Source organism: Anabrus simplex, chromosome 1 (genome assembly GCF_040414725.1).
Source record: "Anabrus simplex isolate iqAnaSimp1 chromosome 1, ASM4041472v1, whole genome shotgun sequence".
In the NCBI taxonomy this organism is placed as follows: Eukaryota; Metazoa; Arthropoda; class Insecta; order Orthoptera; family Tettigoniidae; genus Anabrus; species Anabrus simplex.
The window spans coordinates 926,043,006-926,068,312 of record NC_090265.1 but is presented as its reverse complement, the minus strand read 5'-3'; the positions used below and the strand labels follow the sequence as shown (position 1 = coordinate 926,068,312).

Below are 25,307 nucleotides of genomic sequence, written 5' to 3'. Positions count from 1 at the left end.
CGTGAGTGGAGAAGATTATCATCAGTGAAGGTGAGGTGGTTTGTCATCCACGATAGGATTTATCTGATACGTGAATCGCAAACTGGGACAAAATAGAGAGTTTTTACCTGACTGACGATATGTGGTTAATCATTTTATGTGGCTATTGCTAGCCTGGTGCAGCCGTTGTAAGGCAGACCCTCCGGCGCGAGTGGGTGACATGTGTTATGCATGGGAAATTGCGTGTTATTGAGTTGGAGGATAGTGTTGTGTGTAGTTTGTAAGTTGCAGGGATGTTGGAGGCAGAAGAGGGGGAGAACTGACTTTCTTTTCTTATGAATTTTCAGGTCTTAAAGGGTCTGGTAAAATTTCAGGAATTTTCCTTAGAAATATTCCATTTACATGCTATATTTTGAGTAATAATAATGAAGTAGAGCAACAAAATTGTTTCATTTCATATGCACATTTTTTTACAAAAGTCCTTTAGAAAGCTCTTCCAACAATAACATGTAATTCATGCATAAAACTTGGTGGTTTATATATTAATGCAATATTATTGTGCTGATGTTTGATTTCCATTTATTTATTTATTTATTTATTTATTTATTTATTTATTTATTTATTTATTTATTTATTTATTTATTTATTTAAACGGATCAAAATTTTTGTAGTGTAATGTGGAAGAAAAATAATTTTGAATTGTGTTGTAATTTCCCCGTAAGTGTTGTGTTAATGCATTTCCTGTCCCTACTATACATTTCATAGCCATTTCATGTGAACAGTAAAGACTCATTATTTTACTCCTCTAGGATGTATTTGGCAAGGTCAACCGGCCCAGCTCGTCGTACACTACGAGAACGGATTTACCCTACTAGAAGGTTCTAACACAATGTCAGGGCGCGAACCGAGAACGTTATGGAAATTTCCCTTTGAGCGACTACGTATGTCTGCCGATGATGGAGCCAGGTTGCTTTGGCTCGATTTTGGTGGAGAAGAAGGAGAGATGGTAAGATGAATATTTAAGTTACTTTATGGTTCGTTCATTGTGTATTGGTAAATATAGTTGACATATTTGTTTAGTATCCACATCCTAAGTGAGTCCCTGAACTGCACATAACAAAAAACTTCACTCCAACAATTGCAAAAAGAGAAAGAGAAGTTAGTAAATTCCAATTACTCCTCTGCGGGTTATTCGTACAACCTAAAAATTTAATGTAAAGTGTATAAAAACACTAAAATAAATATACTCTAGGGTGCATTTTTCTTCTCTTTTTGGACTGATCTTTCTAGAAGTTGCTTTTTTTTTTTTGCTAGGGGCTTTACGTCGCACCGACACAGATAGGTCTTATGGCGACGATGGGATAGGAAAGGCTTAGGAGTTGGAAGGAAGCGGCCGTGGCCTTAATTAAGGTACAGCCCCAGCATTTGCCTGGTGTGAAAATGGGAAACCACGGAAAACCATTTTCAGGGCTGCCGATAGTGGGATTCGAACCTACTATCTCCCGGATGCAAGCTCACAGCCGCGCGCCTCTACGCGCACGGCCAGCTCGCCCGGTCTAGAAGTTGAGTTGTTAAGAAAAGTAGCTTTTTGAATAACATTTCGGTCTTATTGGTCCATGCAGCCAACCTGAATTTGTATTTTTGATCATTTGTTAATGAAAGCCATTTTATGTGATATTTACTCATATATGTAATTTTTTTATTAATTGAAAATTGACGTGATGAAATGAAGTTATACATCTGAGACGAATACAAACATCCAGCCCCCGAGTTAGAGGAATTAACCAGGAGCGACTAAAATCCCTGACCTGGCCGGGAATTGAACCTAGTATACTCTGAACCGAAGACGCTATGTAACTTACGTAACAGGAACGCACCCCACGTTACCTGATAATAGAGTACCATTTCGATTGTTACCGTAGTAGCATCTCTGTGAAAACGGAACATTTCTTTTGTTAATCAATCGGATATGTTCCTTTTAACTCGTCATGGCAGAAAAACGTAAAAGAAATATTTTAACAATAAAGCAAAAAATTGGAAGTTTAAAAAAATAGAAAATTTGGAGAAGGGAGAGTCGGCTGCTAGTTGAAGACAGATTATGGAATATGAGTACATATGGTCTGCAATTTTAATAAGTGGAGTACATAGCGCAGAAGGTGCCAGTTTAAGAAAGTCTATATACTGTACTATACGCGAACCTTTTCTTGAGCCCTGACCTCGCTAGTGCTGAATCGGTAGACCTCGGTTATCTTCGGCATCCGTATAGGCAACCTTTGAAGCACAAAATGTGAATCGCTTATGCATCGCTGTGCGACATCTGGCGTACACATTACGAACTAGTACTGTTGTTTACACAGCAAAGCCAAACTATATAATTCATGCTAGGAACAAGATTCGCATCGAGAAATATTAAATAATGTATGTGTGTGACAGTTGTTGGCGTAAGATAATAAATGTTTAGAAAATTCATATCGATCGATCATATTATCGATTCAATTCAGATTTCATTTCCAGTAAAACCGGAACCAACAGCGTTTTCTCCTTACTCTCACCCCGTAAATATTGGGATCAAGAAAAGGATCACGTATAATATGAGGATAAAATGTGTACAGAAAAAGTCGAGTTATTCCATTAATATTCATTGAATTGTTTTATAGGTGCATTTTTACTTATTTTTGCTTGCATGTTCTTCACTTCGTTAGTCGTAATAACCAAGAGTTTATACCTATACCTGCTTCTCCCCTTGCCCGTTGAAATGCAGGTGCTTAAAGCTTTGTGACGTCTGCCTACAATAGAATGTTCATAGTACTGTATATCCTGTATGTATATTGACTTTTGAGACTGTAAGTGTTAAAAAGTGATATCAATGTGAACCGACACCGTCCTAATTTGAATGGTTTCAATCAGTGACGTGAAAACTCATGTGGTGATGCAGAAACCCTTGCACTAGCTAATAGCGCGACATGGCTTGTAGCTCCCGAGGTAATGTTTATTAACCCATTAAAGCCTAACCATTCATTGATCCTGTTTTGTAAATGATTTTTAAGGTCTCAGCTAGTAAATTAATTATTGAAACATATAAATTGAAATATGTGGATCAGTAGCGTAGCCAGGATCGGCCGATTGGGGGGGGGGGGGGAAATAGTTACAAAATGATGATTGAACACAATGAAGGTGCATGTGCGTGTGTGGTGCGCGCACGCAAGACTTGTAATTATAAGGACGCTGATACAAGTGAATTATGTTGATATTCAGACTGCAGTAGACTACCAAAAGTTACATTAAAATACAGAACAAGAAAAATACGATCAAGGACAACAGTTTCACAGCGAATGTATGTTCAGTTTAGAATCTGAAATACAACTTTCGAGGCTTCTTAGAAAATAGATTCAGATCTGTTGGTTCTACAGTTATGTCTCTGAACGTTTATTTAGTTTATTGTTTTTATCCGTTTATTTTATTTTCATAATATTTCTGTGGGGTGGGGGTTCTAACCCCTAATAAATCCCCCCATGGCTACTCCCCTGACGTGTTATTATGCCAAAATATTTGTTCGTTTATTAGTAATAAGTAACCAGTAGTAATTCGTAATTTATTCATCATCAGTTTATCGAAAGTTTACTGTCTTTGTAAGGCGACTTTCTACATCGGACTTATTGTAAAATTTCCAAAAAAACGTTTTTTAAGAGGTATTGAAGGAAACTGAAATATAATCACCGTCGTAATATCAACAGTTATTCGCAGCTGCCTGAGGTCGAAACGTTCAAATCTTCTTCCTCAATCTTGTCTTTGCATGAACGACCATCTTGTTAACGTTCCTATAAACTACTGACAAGGATACGGAAATCTTTAAACTGACCATTTGTAAGTCATTGCTACAAGCCTTTAATACTTAACAACACATTTTTTCCTTATAGTTAGGCTACTAACGGTTTTATGTCACATTGACACCTACAGGTTTTTGGCGACAGTGGGTGGGAATGGGATAGAATTGGGGATTTAGCTGTCTGGCCTAAGGGTGAATCATAATATCTTCCCATGTCTTTGATGTACTAGCGGCAATGTTTACTTAGTCTATATGATTTTGAGGAGTATTCTTAGTCTATTAATTTCAATTGAGCTATGTAAAATAACAATGACATAAGTAACCAAGAAGTTATCACAGACTGCCCTTCTTGACCTACGAAGAATTTTCTCCTTAATACATATAATTCATATTTTCCACATTATTTTTCTGTTTAACCTTTTGTAGGTGTCCATTTACGTGTATATTGTTACCTTATTGTTTCCTTATGTGGGCTTGTTATTACCTGGTCACTTATACACACGTGGAATGGTGAACCACCAATTGTTCTTTTTCGCTGATGAAAAATAAATACGCGGTAAATTAATATTGTTCTTTAATGTTCAAGATATAACTTCTAAAGTTTTCTAAGAATAGAATACACTGTCTAACTGAAAACGATAGTCTTTCTAGGAAGACTGATCTATCAGTGTACAAAGCTAGGTTGCTATATTATTACACGCATTGTTAAACCTGTTATTTTTTGTTGAAGGATGCAGTATCTTTGTATTGGTTTTGTCTCTTGGCACATTTCAGTTCAAAATGTAGCGTCTACCAGAGTCTGTCTTATAGGGCTGTGTCAGCATGGGTGGGCTAAGAGACGGCATTCAGAGCACGACTAGTGCACCTGGGTGTGAAACTTGTCTTGCTGCTCGAAAACTTTCTGACCCACCCACCATGCCTTGTATACCTCATTATGGTGCCGCCATCGGTTTTAGCGATTCCCTTATAACCAAAGATTGTGCTAATTGCGAATCCAACCAGCCTCCAAACTCAGTATTTTACGGACAGTTACGAATAAATGAACGAAGGAACTTTCGATATCTGTGACATCGTACTCCAAGATTGGAGTGTGTGTCATTTTTTCTTTTCAATTAAATAGTGTAGACTGCGTTCGTCTTTCGTTTAAAGGTTTATTAAAGAGGAGGCATGAGGAACTTATTTGTTTCAGAGATATTCAAAATAAAGACTTTAAATCTCGTAATGTATTATTCATATTCATTTTCAGTATCGAAATTCACTTTTTTTTTTTTTCAACAGAATCTGGATACTTTTCTCTTACTACAAGCTGAAGTTTCAATAGCGTGTTGGAGAGTCGGGAACCTTGCGGTTAACTTTAGACTTGTTTTTAAACGAAAATGTTTCTTCGGCGACATCAGCCTTACCGTGAAATGCGAAAGCAAATTCAGATTCAGAATCCACGCTAGTGCCAAACAGCGCATCAGTGCGAATATGTTCATTAGTAATGGCGTCGAGCAAAGCAGTCTTCTCGAAACAAGTCCATAGCGGCAGGTTTTAATTAGAAATGCATTATTGTAAAAACGAACATCTGAACAAAACGTGATATTAATTTTTCTTTGCTGAAATAACTATTATAATTCGGCTGTCTAAAAGCTGATATATACAAAAGTGTGTATTACGCTCTCGCCAATCGTCACGTTGCTTGCATAAGTTATTTCATAACTAACATGTTTGTATTGTTTTGTTTCTTTCAGGAATTAGATTTGGAATGCTGTCCCAAGCCACTGGTATTCATTTTGCACAACTTCCTCTCCGCGAAGATCCATCGCCTTGGATTGTTCGCATAACGTCCATCTAGTTACTTCACTCCAGCCAAGGAAGAGAGCGATCTTGCAGAAGTATGTGGCCAGACTGCAAGATTTGCTCACATCTTGCCTGCCCTTATCCTTTGTTAGTCAATTCTCATGATCGTGATATGTTTCCTCGCTGCTTTCCGATTAAATCCCCAGATTACCTTCAGCTAGTGTTTAGATAGTGTACTAACTAAAAGCTCCTAATTGTGCTACAGGAGATTTTTTATATAAATATATATGGGGAAAAAAAGGATGTCTGTGTGGGATTTTTGTGCCTTTGCTGTATGTATTTTATACGTTTCAGAAGCCTTTTGTACTTTTCCAGTGATATCGTATTGACACGATACAGGATTTACTTCTTTTTATGCTTTGAAGGACATGACAGGTGTTATACTTAATGCGAATTTCTTAGCTACTTGCCTCCAGTAATCTCATGTCAGTCGCACAATCTCATTCCTAAAGACAAATAGTAAGATGTATTTTCAAAATGAATGTTTAAAAAAGGAATTCATTTAGTTCCATAATGATATCATACAGCTGACATTTGTTTAGTCTTGAGGTTGTTACGGAAAGCTGCTTGTACGGGATTGTATCATTGGAGAAATGGCGTATCCATCTTATAATGTAAGTGATAGAGAAAGTGAGGGAGAGAGAAAATGAGAGTGAGTTAGTTCTTTGGGAACTGAGTGACATATCATGATCTGATTTGAATGAAAGTTAAATAAGTCAGTTGTGTTGCATATGAATAAGACATTTGTACTATATTGTTCTGTAAGTATAATTTATTGGAATGTTCCATGTTCAAACTTTGTCGGTTGAACAGAATTGCTATGCATTTAATTTCCCTTCTTAATCCTTAGGGCTCAGAATTAAAAAAAAAAAAGATTTTCAAGTCAATGTGCTTGTCACATTGTGCAGCACACAAGTGTAGTATCGATGTTCGAATGTTTGGCGCGGGTTATGTGAAGTTCTTCTTTCATCCTCCTAGTACTGAAATGCAACATCACAAGTTACCAGCTCAAAATTATAAGAGGGACATTGGGAGCCATGTAGGGGTTTACTAATTTCTGACCATGTCTATGTACATATTAATCATATACATTAATTAGCAATGCCGTCTTCAATGCAAGTTAGTGCTTGCTTGTGTAAATTATTTTATTTTCAAGATGTAGTTAAATAGAAAGAATCAAGCAATCCATTGCCATTACTGTTATATGTCACAGCAATAAGTATAAGTTGGAATAAATAATTAATAAGAACTGATGTACTCTTATTGAACCCCTTTCTCCTTCCTGTAAAAATGGGCTGATGACCTAGATGTTAGGTCCATACAATAATCAATCTTATAAGAATCCTAACAAGTGAGGTGTCACACGCTTCATGCCGAAACCTACAGTGGGTAAAATAAGTATTCATATATATGGTTTCAAACGATGTACAAACGGGAATCAAGGGTAAGTGGTTTATACTAACACTGCAGATGCACTACAGGTTGACGTAATTAATTGTTACGTACAGTGGGACTATGTACTATATTCCCTGGTTTAGGACGAAGTACTGTTTAACGGCATACAAAAAAATGTTTCATACCATTAATCGCAGTCGTGTGTGGTATGCACACGTCGCCGACCGACTGCTCAAAGCAAATCATTCATCGAGTATCCAGTTTCACAGTGAGTATTAGTGCCTGAAACTACAGGTGTACAGGAATGGGACATCGATCGTATAAGTTGAAGGCAGTTGTGAAAGAAGAAAATACTTTCCTTATGGCAATCGGGACTGAGTTAACCGAAACGTTCCTAAAAAACTGAACCTCTCGCATGCTACTGTCCAGTATGTTGTGAACAAATACACACGAACAAGATCTACGGCGAATGCATGAAGGTCTGGACGTCATAGAACTCTAACTGACCGAGAGTCGCGATATGTAGTACAACAAACGCGCAAGAACTCGAGCGTGAGCGCAGAAATGCTCGCCGAAGACGTTGCAGCAGTGACAGGCAAGGAAGTAACACCTCAAACCATAACGAATTACATTCACGAAGCTGGCTCAAACGGCAGAGCGGCAAAAAAAAAAAATCATTAATCAGCACAATAGGGTGAAAGGACTGGAGTTAGCTCGCGCATATCTCGACAACCCATGGGATAGTGGGCAAAGGTTGTATTCTCGGATGAGAGCAAGTTTAACCTTTTTGAATCTGATGGGCGAAGGTATGTGTGGCGTAAACCAATTCAAAAATTCAAAAAAGAACAGTGTACCAACTGTCAGGCATGGCGGATGTCATGTCATGGTATGGGGATGCATGAACTAAGCTTGGGTGGGAGAACTAGTAGTTGCTGAGGGTAATATGACTGCCTCAGCATATGTGAACATACTCTGTGATAATTTGCTAGCCAGTGCTGAGAAATTAAATCTTGAGGACTCGTTTGGCTTTCAACAAGGCATTGGACATTGTTGGAGCGGAGAGTAAGGAAAGGGACTTGCTCGTCAAAAGAAGATTTCATTGAGAATCTGAAGACAGAAGGGTCGAAAATTGATGCCGAAACCACATCAAACCTAGTAAGATGCATGTTACGAATGCTTCAAGCAGTTATACATGCCCAGGGAATGCATACGAAGTACCGATTGTCAAACTGGGTGTGTTTGAGGACAGTGTTTCGACATGTATAAATAATAATTTTGCAAACAGAAAATTATATTTGTTTTGTTTAGTTGAAAAGACTGCAGAATTTCTATCCGTAGGTGGTTCTTCGCGCTTCATTAAGGAATGCAATTCATGTGCAATGGCATAAAGTATTTGTGCTTTAATTAAAGGTATCTGACAAGCCCCATATGCAGTGTAAGAATACTTATTTTATCCACTGTAACTTGACCGAGTGAGTTGTATACATGGTTTGGGTCACGTAACTATCAGCTCACATTCGGGAGACAGTAGGTTCGAACCCCGCTTTGGGCAACTCTGAAGATTTTTTTCCGTGCAGTTTCACATTTTCATACCAGGAAAATGCTCGGTGTGTACCTTTATTACGACCTCGGTCGCTTTCTTCCCGCTCCTCGCCCTTTCCTATCGTCGGTGCGACGTAAAAGAACGAAGGAAAACCTTCCCTGGAAACGTTGGTAATATAACTGATGTGCTACAAGAACACCACGTACAAAAATGAGCTGCTTGTTTCCACTGGAAGGTCCCGAAATCGAAGCTAAACCTCACTGATGAACTAGTATTTCCCTGTATTCCGACCTTGACTCGCGGTTTTCTGCTCGACTGGTTTATCTATAATGAGAGCTGTACAATCCAAATTTTAGCGACTAGTATCACTTTCCTGTTGCTTATATGCGTAATTCAGAGTTTATTTCGAGACCTTGCAGTGGAAACAGGCAGCTACTTTTTTCTTTTTCATGCGGTCTTTTCATAGCATATCGCTTGTACCCTCATGTTCATAAAAACCAGAATACCTTGAAAGACTAGAGATAGGAAGTTTATATTCACAGGACATGTGCATTAGTATGTTCTGCAGAAATGATAAGCATTTGAACCACGTCGACCCTCATGTTCAAGGTCCACATCGATATCTCGGCGCACCACCACCGACTGGTAAAATGTGCCTGCGGCTCTCGTTGTCGCTATAAACCGAAGGTAATGGATCAGTGTGACTTGAGAAGACGTGCAGGATGCCTTGCAGATGTATGCGAGAACCGTACCGTCAAATGAGTGCGTTTGAAAGAGGGCGCATTGTTGGTATGAGAAAATGTGATACATCCATCCGGGAAATTGCTGCTCGTGTGGGACGAAGTGTGTCGGCAGTGCAACGGGTGCGTTCAGAATTAGAGTTAAACCACCTTTGAATCACGTTCGAAGACTTTAACTTCAAGAAGGAACGTCTCATTTGAAATGGTGGTATTTTCGACTAATGCTCGTATTTCATTTGGTGCTATCGAAAGTCACAACACCTATACGCCGCAACTGACCCACAGCACGATATAATGGTCCTGGCTTCACTCAACAAATTCAAACTAGCAGATCCGCAAGGCGAAAGAGAACTTCCGATAGAAGTTCTCATAGGTGGAGACCACTACTGTAACATTGTAACCGTGAAACAGCCAATGGGAGTATCTCATTCCCTTGTTCTATTGCCTAGCATATTTGGATAAGTTGTCAGAGGGAACAGATCCGATGTTGCGGTCAACTAGATAATGGTCCATCATATTTCATTTGCTGTAGATGAAATGTCCTATGACAATGTACGTCAGTTTTGGGGGTTAGAAGCCATTGGCATGAAGGGATATTAAGGGCGAGCACTGTCACCCTAGGATCACGCCATTCCCCAAGATTTTCGTAACACCTAGCGTAAGGAAGATGGGAGGAGAGTTGTCTCGTTGCCTAGGAAAGAGGGCGTTCTCTTTTCCCCCAGCATCACCACAGCAGAAAGGCATTAAACAATAGACTACAAGGGAACGATGAGCTGAAGTCCATTTGCCATAAACACATGTTGGATTATATACGGAGAGATCAAGTAGAGGCTGCCTTTCACAACTGTTCTAGAGATGTGTTTTACCTACCCCACCACAATGTGAAGAAATCCAGCGTGAGTAGTACAAAATACAGAGTCGTCTTCGACGCATCATCCTACGAAATAGACTCTCCATCAGTGAACGACGTGCTAGAAATAGACCGTAACCTGCTACCGGACATTCTAGGGACCTAGTTTTAGAAAACATTCCAAGGCAATTGTATGTGTCACCGGGCGAGTTGGCCGTGCGCGTAGAGGCGCGCGGCTGTGAGCTTGCATCCGGGAGATAGTAGGTTCGAATCCCACTATCGGCAGCCCTGAAAATGGTTTTCCGTGGTTTCCCATTTTCACATCAGGCAAATGCTGGGACTTAATTAAGGCCACGGCCGCTTCCTTCCAACTCCTAGGCCTTTCCTATCCCATCGTCGCCATAAGACCTATCTGTGTCGGTGCGACGTAAAGCCCATAGCAAAAAAAAAATTGTATGTGTCAAGCATCCCTACATTTAACACTCAACGAGGATGATAGAGATATTGCGAGATTTCTATGGTATCGTGTCCAGTAGGAATTGTTGATAAATTAATTTTTCAGGATACCTGACTCAGAGATTTAACTGAGAAGGAGTTACTACCTCCGGATGTAGCAAATAATTGGCATTCTTGGATTAGAAAACTTCACTTCCTGTCATCTATACACATCCCCAGATGGATCAGGATAGGGCAGACAAATCACGAATCACATTTGCACGTATTCTGTGATGCGTCTGACAGGGCATACGGAGCAGTTATTTATGTGAGGTCAACACGGGACTATAGCACCCCCTCTCGTATAGTTTGCAGCAAAAAGAGACTTGCACTAGTGAAAAAGATGACGCTTCCAATATTAAAGCTGCTCGCCGCACTTATTGGCATACGCCTCCTGCGCTACTTTTGTGAGGAAACAGGTTTTGACCTCAACAGGGCCACTCTGTGGAGCGACTCTACAGTGATGTTGGGATAGATTAAAAACTACCCAAGCAAATGGAAGACCTTCGTTGCCAATCGTGTAATAGAGATAGTTAGCCACACAACTCCCAGCCAGTGGTGACACTGTCTCGGAGACCAAAACCCTGCAGATTATCTCACGTGAGGGATAGACGCAGACCAACTACCATCCTTAGACATGTGATGGTGTGGTCCCTGCTGGCTTACTCACAGCGACATTTGGCTACCTGACACAACAACGGACACATGCCACTACCAGAGATCAGAAAGCTACCAGATGTGTTCGTGATCACCACAACTGAACCCGTCCTAGATGTATTAAGGTTCAGCGCTACTGGAAAATACTGGGTCGATGCATAAGCTGGTGCGATATTCCTTTGGGTTGGCAACAATGCGGCGTGAATGGATTGCTTATCATTATTCCGTTGTTTTAACTGAGTTTGGAGTTTGTGTGTTGTGAAGCACAGGTTTTCTTGTTTGTGAATGTATTATTTGTGTGCATTTCAGACAGACGGATATGGAATATCAAGTTGAGAAAAGTGAGCATTTCCAACGCATTTTACTCATTGAGTTTAACCTAGGATGCAGTGCAACAGGAGCTGCGAGAATAATTTGTGAAGTATACGGAAATGAAGCAATTGCTGAAAGAACAGCACAAAAGTGGTTTTCCCGCTTTCGAGCAGGACGATTTGACTTGTCTAATGATCCACGTTCTGGAAGACCTTCATATTTTGAGGAAAATCGCTTGAATGGGTAGCTTCATGAGAATCCTCGTCAAACAACGCAGGAAAAAGCGCCAGTTTTGAATGTGATCAGTCAACTATTGTACGCCATTTGCATTCGATGGGTAAGGTACAGAAATTGGGTATATGGGTACCGAATGTGCTAAGTGACAGTAACAAAAATCAACGAGTAAATATCTGCTCGCCATTGCTTGCCCGGCAGCGGTTGGCTTGTGATAGGCACGAAGCATTTCTTTCGAACAATGTCTCCGGTGACGAGAAATGGTGCCTGTATGTGAACATGAAGAAGAGGAAAGAGTGGCTCAGCCCATCAAAAAGAAAGCAACTTCCCGTGCCAAGGATATTCCCCATCCACAGAAAATCATGTTTTGTGTTTGGTGGAACAAAAATGGCATTCTTCACCATGAACTTCTTCCATAAAACGTAACGATTACCTCTGCTGTGTATAGTAACCAGCTAAGACGGCTTGCCATTGCTATTGACCACAAAGAACAAAGACAACAACGAGCCTTATTGCTCCATGATAACGCTCGTCCACATACAGCGCAATTGACCAAAGGTGTGATTGCTGACTTGGCTTGGAACCTCTTCTTCATCCTCCGTATTACAAAGATTCGCCAGCCGACGGGTTATACCCCACACCATATACTCGGACAACGCACGCACGTTCTCTGCAGCGAATAAGGAACTCATGGTCATCGAATACGTCTTGCCGGACCCCGGTATGCATCACTACTGTGCTCACCAAGGATTCCAATGGAAATTTTTCGCGTCACGGGTGGCTTGATGGGGCGGATTCTTGGAGAGGATGGTCGTTTCTAACAAACGATGCCTGCGGAAAGTTCTAGGACGCTCGCAACAGGACGAGGAAGACCTGTACACAACACTTGTCAGCATAGAAGCCGCCCTCAACAGGAAACCGATCACCGAGGACACAAATACTGGCGATGATCTGATCCCATCTCACTTTCTAATCGAAAAAATGTCAATAGCTATCCTGTTTTGGTGAATTCTTCAAGATTTCTGGAAACGGTGGAAAGCATAGTATCTTCTCCAGCTGCGAAGCTACCACGAGGTTGAAAGACCGCACAATCAACAGGGTTGACCAAGGATCGGTGACGTTGTCCTCCTCCAGGCGGACTCTAGACCACGACACGTATCGATACGAGCGAGAATAGAGGTGCTTCTCCCAGAGGGAGATGGAAAGATCCGAACAATCATCCTACGCCAGCCAGACGTATCCAGAATCAGTCGACCGATGCAGTTGGTCGTTCCTCTGGAAATTGACCAGGGTGGGGAGGAGATGTAACGGACTCAAGATAATAGCGCACGCTGTCTATCGGTTGTTATAACCAGATGTGTTTACGTAGAGTCCGGGTATTGTTAATGAAAGGGATTAGCTTGCAATAAACACGGTGTTGTTACTCCACACCTGTATTGACTTCTAGTTTCATACTTTTGTCATACATCGCTTATTAGAACCAACATGGAGCAACAACTCACATTCTAGCCATTCTAGCATAGACAACTTCACAGAGCTCTCTATTGGGCTGGCATAGAAAGATCAGAGGAGACAAGTTTCATAGATCCATCTACCGGCGAATACAGTTAACTGCTACGTATTTTTCGAATAAGTGACTACTTTACGCAAATGAAGGCCTTAATGAAATAAATAATATTTTCTAGTATTCCTGAGATGGAGACATTCCTTTTGAGGTATAATAGGCGATTTTCTCACAATATTGTGTTACACGTTCAAATTATGTACATAGATTTGTTTATATATTTTATTTAACTGCAAGAAAGATCCGTGCATTGAGCGAGTCTGAGCGCATTCCGTCTCCACATCCGACAACCCAGCTCGTTTGGTCAGAGAACGAGCCTGCTGCTGCTAGAGAACGAACAGAGATAGTCTCATAAGTGAAATAGTCTGGACAGACTCGAACAAGATTCACTGCTGCTCAGTTAAATTGGTCGATATTTGAACAATGAGCTGTGTGTGCCAACCTAAACTCAAAACTCGTTAACAGGCTCGGTATACCAGACCACTCAATTTTTCAGTCATTCGGTGAATGATCAAACTGCGAGTTGATGCCATGTTTCATGTGTGTGCGTAACGAGTGTTATATGCAGTGGCTGTACAAGAAAGTTTTTCGGAGAACCTATCCATGTTGCAATAGTTTACCAGTGAGTGCGTCACTTGAACGTCGTTGTGCACAGCTCCACTACAATTATCATTCTTACTTGTTAAAGGAAATTTAATGGACTATTGCAACATGAGTGCTGGAGAGTGGTGATGGTGATTATTGTTTTAAGAGGAAATACAACTAGGGAACCGTCCTATACAGGTTCTCTCATATAAACCCAGACCGAACGCACAGTGTTTGTACTCTGCGCTACGGCAGCTGCAGTATGGGAGGCGTGCGCATAGCTCTTGCCCTTGCAAGCAGCCGGCACGTGTTTGACCTGGCAAGCATGAGTCGCCAGTCGGAATCTCATCTGTTAACAAGCTGAGACAGTTATAATTGCAACACTATATTTTCGTATGTAAATTTTCTGGCTTCACCGTAATGGTCGTGTGAACAGTCATAACTCTCGCTATTAGTGTGCAGAAAATCCTAACGGTCTTTATAAAGTCTCTCATTATGATAGGAAGATTTGTGTTTGGTGTGCTATTAGTGCAAGACGAATATTTTTTTCGAGACGACAGTGAATGCACAGAGGTGCCAAGATGAAATTTTGATGCCGTTCTTCCATCAGTTAGCCGGCTCGTGGTATAGGGGTAGCGTGCCTGCCTCTTATCCAGAGACCCCGGGTTCGATTCCCGGTCAGCTCAGGGATTTTTACCTGTATCTGAAGGCTGGTTCGAGGTCTACTCAGCCTACGTGATTACAATTGAGGAGCTATCTGTCATTGAGATGGCGGCCGCGGTCTAGAGAGCCAAGAATACGGCCGAGAGGATTCGTCGTGCTGACTACATGACACCTCATAATCTGCAGGCCTTAGGGCTGAGCAGCGGTACCTTGGTAGGCCATGGCCCTCCTGGGCTGTTGTACCTTCTTTTTCCTTCCATCAGTTAACGGAAGAAGAAAAATCGCGTGGGTGGTTTCAACAAGATTCAGCCCCTGCTCATACAGCAGAAGATTCCCTTCCTAAAATCTGGGAAGTGTTTACAGACAGAGTGATCAGTGCTGATCTATTTCCCCATCGTTCTCCAGATCTAACAGTGTGTGATTTTTACTTATGGTATAAACTGAAAGAAAAAGTGTATCGAGCAAATCCTCGCACATTGGAGGAACTGAAGGAAATCATTACGAATAAAATCAGGAGCATTACAGCGGCAGAACTCACTCGCGTCAGCTAGAATGTGGTTACCAGATACAATGCCTGTATAGCCCAGGAAGGACAACACTTCCAGCATATTTTATAAGGTTAAATTTCATATAAGATTGTATACACGCTGAAAGTAGGGCGGGCGCGAGCGCGACGTAAGCGCAGAGTACAAACACCATGCGTTCTGTCTGAGTTTATATGATAGGTAAGGGTTGTTCTGCCCGAAGGCAGGTCCGAACCTCCGCAGAGGTGTTCCTGAGCCGGAGTTTACGTGCGGTAGGGTGGCCAGTTCCTTTCCGCTCCTCCATTTCCTTACCCCCCACCAACAGCGCGTGGCAACCCATCCAACTCCTGACCACGCCCAATGTTGCTTAACTTCGGAGATCTCACGGGATCCGGTGTTTCAACACGGCTACGGCCGTTGGCAGTTTATATGAGAGACCCTGTATTAACGCTAATCAGAGGAGAAAATGGAAGAGTTCCAACACTTCGAAAAATTAAGGTACTAGCCATAGAAAGAAAAGGGCCATCAAGGGCGTGAAAATGAAAGACTCCCTAGGCCAACATACGTAATACCGTCGTACCGGGCGAGTTGGTCGTGCGGTTAGGGGCGCGCAGCTGTGAGCTTGCATCCGGAAGATAGTGGGTTTTACTCTCGGCAACCCTGAAGATGTTTTACCGTGGTTTTCCATTTTCACACCAGGCAAATGCTGGGGCTGTACCAGTGGCATGCGGTGAACACATTCGTTACTTCAATGCAAAAACGTTTTGTTAGATATAAGAAAGTGTAGTGGATCGACTACACACTAAAGAAGAAGCGTAGAGATATAAAAAGGTTTGCACTGGATTGGAATCCACAAGGTGCACGAAGACGTGGCTATTCGAGAAAGACGTGGAGGAGAACTGTTGAAGAAGAAGCCATGGAATCTGGGGAAACCTGGAGTGAAGTAAAGCGGCTGGCTGCTAATAGCACCAGGTAGAGAATCTTCACTGCTACCCTAAGAACAAGAACTATCAGGTGCAAAAGGAAATAAGTCAAGTGATATCGTGATCATCTAATTTTATGTGGTCGTTGATATCGTGTTCACAGCCACAGGACCTCCGGTTTTACTGTATATGGATGTTGATGTCGTCATCATAGTTACGGGGCCTCCAGCTCTGTGTGACTTGATATCGTGATTAAGGCCGCAGAATCTCCATTTTAACGTGACTGTTGTTGATATCGCAATCATAGCGACGGGCCTTCTTCTTTTACGCAGGAATCCGAGCCGCAAGTGCGTGACTGTTTATTTAAAAATTCTTTCGTCCTGTGTTTGGGATTCGAATCCCGACCGCCTTGGTGAGAAGCCAGTCATGGCGATGGTATGCGGTTATGACGTTTCTTGCAGAATAATTACAAGTAAATCACTAATGATATTGGCTTTACGTCCCACGAACTACTTTTACAATTTTCGGAGACGCCGAAGTGCCGGAATTTAGTCCCACAGGAGTTCATTAACGTGCCAGTAAATCTACCGACACGAGGCTGACGTATTTGAGCACTTGCAAATACCACCGGAGTGAGCCAAGATCGAACCTGCCAAGTTGGGGTCAGAAGGCCAGCGCCTCAACCGTCTGAGTCACTCAGCCCAGCGAGTAAAACACTGACGTGAGATTTGACAGAAAATTGTTGAGTGGTGCATTCCCACTTCCCCCTCCATCCCCCCCCCCATTCTGTACTAACGACGCTCGTGTCCTCGAGCACGTACTAAGATCATCTTTCCAATTTAACGTGGTTTAATATATTTCTTGGAAGAAACCCATGGGTTGTATTATTATTATTATTATTATTATTATTATTATTATTATTATGTTGTTGTTAATTTTTTGTTGAAGTCTTTTATTCCACTTCTTTGTTGATTCTTAGGCTTGCAGCTCGCGAACGGAATACACCTAATATTCGCATTTCATTTCGATATACATCACGCACAGTAATTTATCATTAATCTGAAGAGATAATATAGGGAATGATTGAGTAGTTCTACTTCCAATTAAAACAAAAACAAAAATCACCATCACCACAATAGGTAATGTAAGCATTTTCTACTGTTGGTAGTCCTGAAGATGGTTTACCGTGGTTTCCCATTTTCACGCTTTAATTTCACGACTTAATTAATGCCACGGCCGCTTCCTTCTCCCTCCTAGGCCTTTCTTATCCCATCTTTGCCATAAGACCTATCTGTCTCGATACGACGTAAAGTAGATTGTAAAAAAAAAAAGAACGAAAAAGGAAAACCAAAGGAATTCCCACGTTCCGTTTAACTCTACCAGATAGTAGAGAAACGAGTCTGTGGTTGAATCTTATAAATAAAGTTGTTCGTGTCTGTTTGTCTGTTTGTTTGTTCCACCATCACGTCGAAACGGCTGGATAGATCTCAACCAAACTTCATATTTAGAGTATGCTCACCCCGGGGAAGGTTTCGATATGCATATCATTTTAAACTCTTTGAAAAGACGGGGGTTTTATAGGAAAAATATAAAAATAATAGGCTAATATAGGCAAAATATCGAATTTGTCGTATAAGGACGAGACAAAGCTCAATTTAATCGTCTTGACGCAAAGAACAAATATCGGTAAGCCCTACGGGCCCGAAAACCATGTTTTAAGGCCCTAAAACCAACCGTTACGGAGATATTGGTACCACACTACCCCTGCTCTAGGAATCGGATAAAGAAATGAACTGCCGTAACCATGGCAACGTCAACTCCAGGATTCTAGAGCAGTGAGATTATGTATGTACGTTTGGGCATAGCTGCCAACCAAAATTGGTACAAATAAGACTTAATATCTGGAAAAAATATACTGTTGTGTAAGGCACTCATAGGACTACTTTGGGCGGGGATGGAAAAGTGGTGAAGTACGAGTATAAAAATCTTACTATATATAGAAATGGAAGTGTGTGTGTAAATGACACATCTCCTCCTAAACCACTGGGGCAATTTCAACCAAACTTGGTACACGTATTACTTACTATCGGGAGACGATCACTGTGGGGGGTAAGCCGTCCCTAGCGCCCTCAAGGGAGAGGGTCAGGGGGGGTAGTTACAATAATAATCGAGAATAGTATCGAATTCATAGTTTTCGGGGTCACTGAGTTGAAAAGTAATACTCTAGAATTTTTTAAAATCCAGCCCCCTTTTAGGTGGGGAGCAAAGGGGGGGGTGAGATATAGATATAATTAAAAACAGTTTCGAATCCATAGATTTCAGGGTCTCTGAGATGAATAGTATTACTCCGGATTTTTTGCAAGTCCAAGTGGGGAGCGAAGGGGGTGAGACATAAAATTAATCGAAAAACTACATATAAAATATTATCTTCTTCTTCTTACTATATATAAATTGATGTATGTGTGTGCGTGGGTGTGTGGATGTGGGTGTGTAAATGACACATCTCCTCCTAAACCACTGGAGCAATTTCACCAAACTTGGTACACTTATCAATTAGTATCAGGAGACAAACCGCGTGAGGGTAAGACACCCCTAGCACCCTTATGGGCAGGGGGCGAGGGGGGTGGTATAAAAATAATCTAGAATATTATCGAATCCATGGTTTTCGTGGTAGCTGAAATAATTAGTGACACTCCGAATTTTTTAAAATTCATGTTCAGCCCCCTTTGGGGTGTGGGTGAGGGGGAGTGAGATATAAAAGTAATCGAAAACAGTGTCGAATCTACAGTTTTCTGGGTCACTGAGATGAATGGTGACAATCCAGATTGTATATCTCTTAGTGGTGGAGGGCGGGAGGGGGACAGTCTCGTTGACAGTTGAAATCCTGTACATCGTATCTATAGTGCGACGGCTAAATACATATAGTCATCACTTATTAATTTTTGGCAGGATCAAATACTTCCCAGTCGATTCGAGCTTCCATAAGGACGAAGTTTTACTCGAAAATTAAATAATCTAAAACTTGAAATCAAACACATCTAAAAAAAATTTAAAACTACATAATAGATCATAACATATCAATCTGCAGGTCAAAAAAGAATTCTGTAAAAATTCACATCACACATAACTAACTGGTAATGCAAATCTTAAAGGTAAATATTCAGAAACTATCCGGGCAACGCCGGGTACTACAGCTAGTTTTGAATATTATCGGGTAAACACCTAACACAGTATATACCCAGAGATCTTTGTTATGCTGATATCGTACGACATGGAGTGCCTAATGGACTTCATTCCGACCTTCAAATTTCGACAATCTCTGCCTTGTTTGAATCCGCAATGCTGGGATCTGTAGGCTGACACTACCACAAATCCACAGAGGGAGCTTAGGATACAAGCATTGATGTGATCTTTTCTGTACGATGCGTTCCTTTATACTCGTTTATCTGAAGTAATTAATCAAGTACCCCGGTATTTGTGGTTAAATGATAGAGTAGTAATATTCTTCAACTAATGGTCCTTCACGTTTACGTTCCGCTTGAACAATATCCGACTGCTTTTTTTTGTTTTTTTTGTTTTTAAAAAGAGCCTGCGGTTGTCATATAGGTGTGAGCGTGTGAGTCTTGCCTTTTATTTCCACATGCGGTCAAATCGCTATCCTCCCTTCACTCTCCCAGGTGGTTAGGTGGGGAGCTTTCTCCTACATTTCATTTGTTCCTGATTCATTAGTGGACGCTCGCTTGAGGGGTGGTGTGCTGCTAGCTTGCTGCAAGTACGAGATCCTGTCCTACATGTGAAATGCAACACGTATCGGTAAGTAATTTGCTCTCACCTCTTCTTGTGAGGGAAGCTGATGGGTATTCTTGATCAATTCGCAGCTGTTTATCAAAGATTCGCAGAGACTGTGCAGTAAAAAAGTATTACTTGAAAAAGTTAACCTGATGTTTGCTCACCTATATTTTATGTTAATTAACACGTGAGATATCGCTACTTCGATTTCCAGTTCGTAGAAATTTCAAAGAGGACCATATCACAGCTTCTGAGATGTCTTTCTCATAATTTTTTTTCCTCATAGTGTTAATTAGTGGGGAGGGGGATGTTTGACCTTGTTAACTACTCTGCCAGTTGCCTGATTCATTCTTCCATACCTTTCTCTACTTCATAACAAAATTCTGAATTTAAAATTAGTCTAGTATTTCTGTCACCTGGCCATTTCTGCACAGCACTTTGAAAATAAAATAACATCAATGGGGAATGCGTCTGCTTTTCATCATCACACTAACTCATTCAAGGTTTTCGACTGCGCTGGAGGAGGGACTGTGACCTTCGTTAAGATAACAGCATTTGCCATTTGGCAGTTGTCTGGTGGGGAAAATGGGACACTACAATAATCTTCACTGATGCAAATGACAGAGTTCGATCCCTTAGTTACAGCTACACGACATGTATCGTATAGCCAACTCGCTTTGTGTGGAAAAATTACTCTTGTAGTTAGTTTCTGGCCAAATATCATTGATTATCTTTTCCGATGTACTGAAACTCGTGGATTAATATTTATTTACGTTTTTGTAGACGCGGACAGAGTTTCAGTGAACGATCACTGACGTTCGAGTACTCTTTGTACCTGCTCACGTGTTTGTCTGTAACAAGGAAGAATTTTGTTTACTTTAACTGAGACAATGGCATATGAATGGAATTATACTATTTTCCCTGATTTTCCATCATACGTTTCTCAAATTATTATCGCGATAGTGACTTTTGAATGTTTTATTTTTTAACTAATGGGGTAGAATTGTGGCCTAGCGATGGTGGACCACATCCATGAGCTGCATGCATGCTTGCTAGGGTTGGGAATGAATACTACTGGTGAGAGCAACGACTGAAATTGCATACTACATACAAGTAGTGATGTGCGCGAATGACGCCTGAAATCGCTAGAATCGGTTCCTACGATTTCGAGGCCGCACTCAATGTCGCATGTAAGAAATCGGTTCCGCGATGACGCCAACAGCGTGTGCTGGGCTCACTTCCTAGAGTGAGGCGTCCGTGTATAACTACGGCAAATTCGAACGTGCAGTAATTACTATTTCCTTTGTATACAGTTTAGTATGATATAACACCCACTTAAATTAAATGTCTTATTGGTTGTTATGTATGAATTATGACACATAATAATGGAATACCAATTTACCCTGGGAGTCTGGAAATAACATTGCATATTTCGGCTCTGTGTACGTCAATCGACATTATGTATGCTTATACTGCATTCTGCTTCTAATGTGGTGTTCAAATATCGCTACTATAAACGTAAAAAATATGTGGAATTAAGTCACATTTGTAATAGTACACAACTTGTTTTGTCTTTCGATGCATTTAATTTGCAATGAACATTTTCATATTAATACTAAATATTCTTTCTTTCTTAATCTGTTTACCCTCCAGGAGTGGGATTCCCTCGGACTCAGCAGGGGATACCACCTTTTCCGCCTCAAGGGCAGTGTCCTGGAACGTGATTTTTTGGGTCGGGTGGGACACAACTGGGGAGGAGGACCAGTACCTCGCCCAGGCTCTCTCACCTGATATGCTGATATGGTGGGGGGATGGGATGATTGGAAATGATAGACAAGGAAGAAGAAAGGAAGCGACCGTGTTCATAAGTTACGTACCATCCCGGCATGCACCTGAAGGACAAGTTGGAAACTACGGAAAACCACTTCGGGAATGGCTGAAATGGGAATCGAACCCCCTCTACTCAGTTGATCTCCCGAGGCTGAGTGGACCCCGTTCCACCTTTCAAATTTTGTGGCAGTGTCGGAAATCGAACCCGGACCTCTGGGGGGGGGGGGTGGCAGCTAATCATGCTAACCACTACACCATAGAGGTGGACAATACTAAATATTATTATGAGAATACGACAGAATTACTGCCAGCCTGCCTCTTGCTCGGAGGCCTCGGGTTCGATTCATGGCCAGGTCATATATTTTTACCTGAAACTGAGAGGTGGTTCGAGCTCTACTCAGCCTACGTGATTACAGTTGAGGAGCTATCTTATGCTGAGATGGCGGCCCCGGTCTAGAAATCCAAGAATAACGGCCGAGTGGGTTCGTTGTGCTGACCACACGACACCTCGCAATCTACAGCACTTCGGGCTGAGCAGTGGGTGCTTGGTAGGCAATAGCCCTTCGAGGCTGTTGCGCCATTGGGTTTGGTTTGGTTAAAATTACTATTTTTATTTCATCACTGCTTAACATTAGTTAAGGTTGTCTCTTTAGTAGAATTGTAGTTTAATGAAATAGTACTTTATTATATTTCCATAATCCCCCTACAAGTTTTGATTGATTGGCAATCTATACAATTTGATAAGTTTCAAGCTGAGAATCATATATTCTGATCAAATTACAGTCGTATTAAAATATATAACTCCAGGACACTACTATAATGAGAACTTGTAGAGCGGAGGTGCTCAGCGGGCCGCCTGTTGAGGCTAGCCCAGTGCGGCCGGGCTGTCCTGACGCAGCTTATGTAGTATGCATACGTCACAGTGAAGCGAGAGAGCGAACACACTTCGCAGGGAAGTGAAGCGGTGTCATTTACTGTGACAGAGAAGCTCTTCTCCACTACTCAGCGAAATGTTGACTCGGGTACAGCATTAACAACTAAAGAATTAAATAATCGCAAGAAAACCGACCTTTTCAACATATTTTGGTTTGATTTATACTGCACTTGATATAGTCAATTTTTCTTATATTTACACATTCAGAGAAAACTGACACGTTATAATTGTTATTACAATTTACAAAGCTACAGGGTTTAAGCGTACAAGCTACGATTTGCAGTTCCTTGAATGGACTATGACAGTATTTCCATTAAAAAGTAAAATTCTTGTTATTCATTCAGCAAAACAATATATTTACATAATTTAACAAGTTTAATGCTTGATTTTGCACAGTTTTGTAGTGTTATGTGACTTTCCCTGTTCACTGAATTTCTGAAAATAGTCATTAAGACTTATCAGGCCTTCGAAGATAATAGTCCTCCAAGTGGTGAGGGAGTTCCATCACGAGTGAGGACTTAGTTATTTACTATCCAAGATTAAAGTACAACAACAACAACAACTTAAATGTATCTGCCAAACAGATATATAGCACGCCTTCAAACAAATAACCTAACTGATGTTATTCCCGGTAAGCATGAGTTTATGAGATAGTTGAAACCCAAGCAACCACAAGCCACAGCTTATCAACCTTAACTCCGTATTATATTAGATAAGTTTCTATAGCACCTCTTATAATAGTGAAAATTGTAGTTCATTACGTACATTACAAAAGTATTTGAGGTTGTTGGCTTTTTATTGTATGCGATCAAAACACAAACTGGAATGAATACAAATAACTTATTTCTTACAACTTAAGTTGAAAATGACGTAGATTTCTGCCGTCTTTGTTTCATTATTTTCTGCCTCCTTTTCAAACTCTGATATCGCCGAAGTGTAGTGATGTGCGCGAATGACGCGTGGAATCGCGAGAATCGGTTCCTACGACTCCGAGATCGCACACAATGTCGCATGCGAGGAATCAGTTTCCCAATGACGTCACCAGAGTGTGCTGGGCGCACTCACTAGAGTGAGTCGCCCGGATATACGTGGGGCAAATTCGAACGTGCAATATTTACTATTTCATTGTAGACAGTATAGTATAACACCCATTTGAATTAAATGCCATATTGGTTGTCATGAATGAATTATGCCACATAATAATGAAATAACATTTTAAGTTGGTAGTCTGGAAATCACATTACACATTTAGACACTGGGTGTAGCAATCGACATTGTTATTTATGCTTATACTGTATTTTTCGAATGTGGTTTCCAAATATCGCTCGTATAAACGTGTAAAGTCTATGGAATTAAGTCACATTTTTAATAAGTACACAACTTGTTTCGTAGCATGCCTGTCTTCCATTATATTTAATTTGCAATGAGCATTTCGAACTACTGTTAGACTCATTAGCTGAATGGTCAGCGGTGTGACCTTGGGTTTCTAGGGACCCGGGTTCGATTCCCGGCCGGGTGGAGGATTTTAATCGCCTCTGATTAGTTCTTTTGGCCAGGGGACTGGGTGTTTGTGTTTGTCCGAACGCTTTCCTCTTCATATTCAGACAACACACCACACTACCAACCACCACAGGAACACGCAATAGTGATTACATCCCTCCATATAGGTTTGGCATTGGGTAGGGAATCCGGTCGTAAAGCAGGGCCAAATACTCATGTGCGATACAGTTCGCACCCGCGATCGCACACGTGTGGAAAAGGTGGTACAAAAAGGAGAAAAATAATAGGCCTATTTCATACTACTGCCAAACATTATTATGAGAAACTGTTAGAATTACGTACTATTTTTGTTTCATCACTGCTTAACAGTTAAGGTTGTCTCTTTAGTACACTTGTTATTTTATTGTAATAGTAGTATTATATTATGTCATAATCCACGTACATATGTTGATTTGTTTACAATCCATACAATTTGATTAGTTTCAAACAGAGAATCATTATTTTCTGATCAAATTACAGTCGTATTAGAGCATATAACTCCAAGTCGTTATAATGAGAGCAGCCATGACTTGTAAAGTGACCTGGTTATAAACCAAAACGAAACTCACATTACAGCACACATTAGTTCTCCACGTGTTTACGTATCTGCATCATAGATGGTGCTGCTAGTTCCTCGGAATCGATTATGGAATCGGGTATCCGATTCCCCAGGTATATGGAATCGACTCTTCGCGATTCCAGTCGCAATCCATCACTACCGCAGTGATCGAGAGTGACTGGGAGAGCTTCGCTCAACCTTCACGGCCTCTGACGTAACGCCAACGCCACTGTATCTGAATAGCGTATAGTACGCTCATCGCCTGCCTGCCCGCCCGCCGGTTACAGTGCTGTGTGCCCGCGGGACGAAATGCCCAGTGTGAGCATATCTGTTGTTGAGTGACCTGGTTATAAAACAAAACAAACTCACATTACAGAACACTTTCGTGCTGCACGTGTTTACGTATCTGCATCATATATGGTGCTCACAGTTTCTCGGAATCGATTTCGGAATCGGGTATCCGATTCCCAAGGCATATAGAATCGATTCTTTGCAATTCCAGTCGTAACCCATCACTACATGCA

At 41.1% G+C, this 25,307-nt stretch overlaps 1 protein-coding gene across 1 annotated transcript in view; it reads left to right on the top strand.

Annotated features, from left to right (window-relative positions):
- The window catches only part of Syn1 (Syntrophin-like 1), a 180,319-nt gene extending 173,429 nt beyond the window's left edge, over positions 1 to 6,890 (top strand). The window contains exons 5-6 of the mRNA XM_067136658.2: positions 789 to 985; positions 5,539 to 6,890. Coding sequence (XP_066992759.1) covers positions 789 to 985; positions 5,539 to 5,631 — 290 coding nt within the window. The 3' untranslated portion in view covers positions 5,632 to 6,890. The remainder of the gene's footprint in view (positions 1 to 788; positions 986 to 5,538) is intronic.
- The last annotated feature ends 18,417 nt before the right edge of the window (positions 6,891 to 25,307 follow it).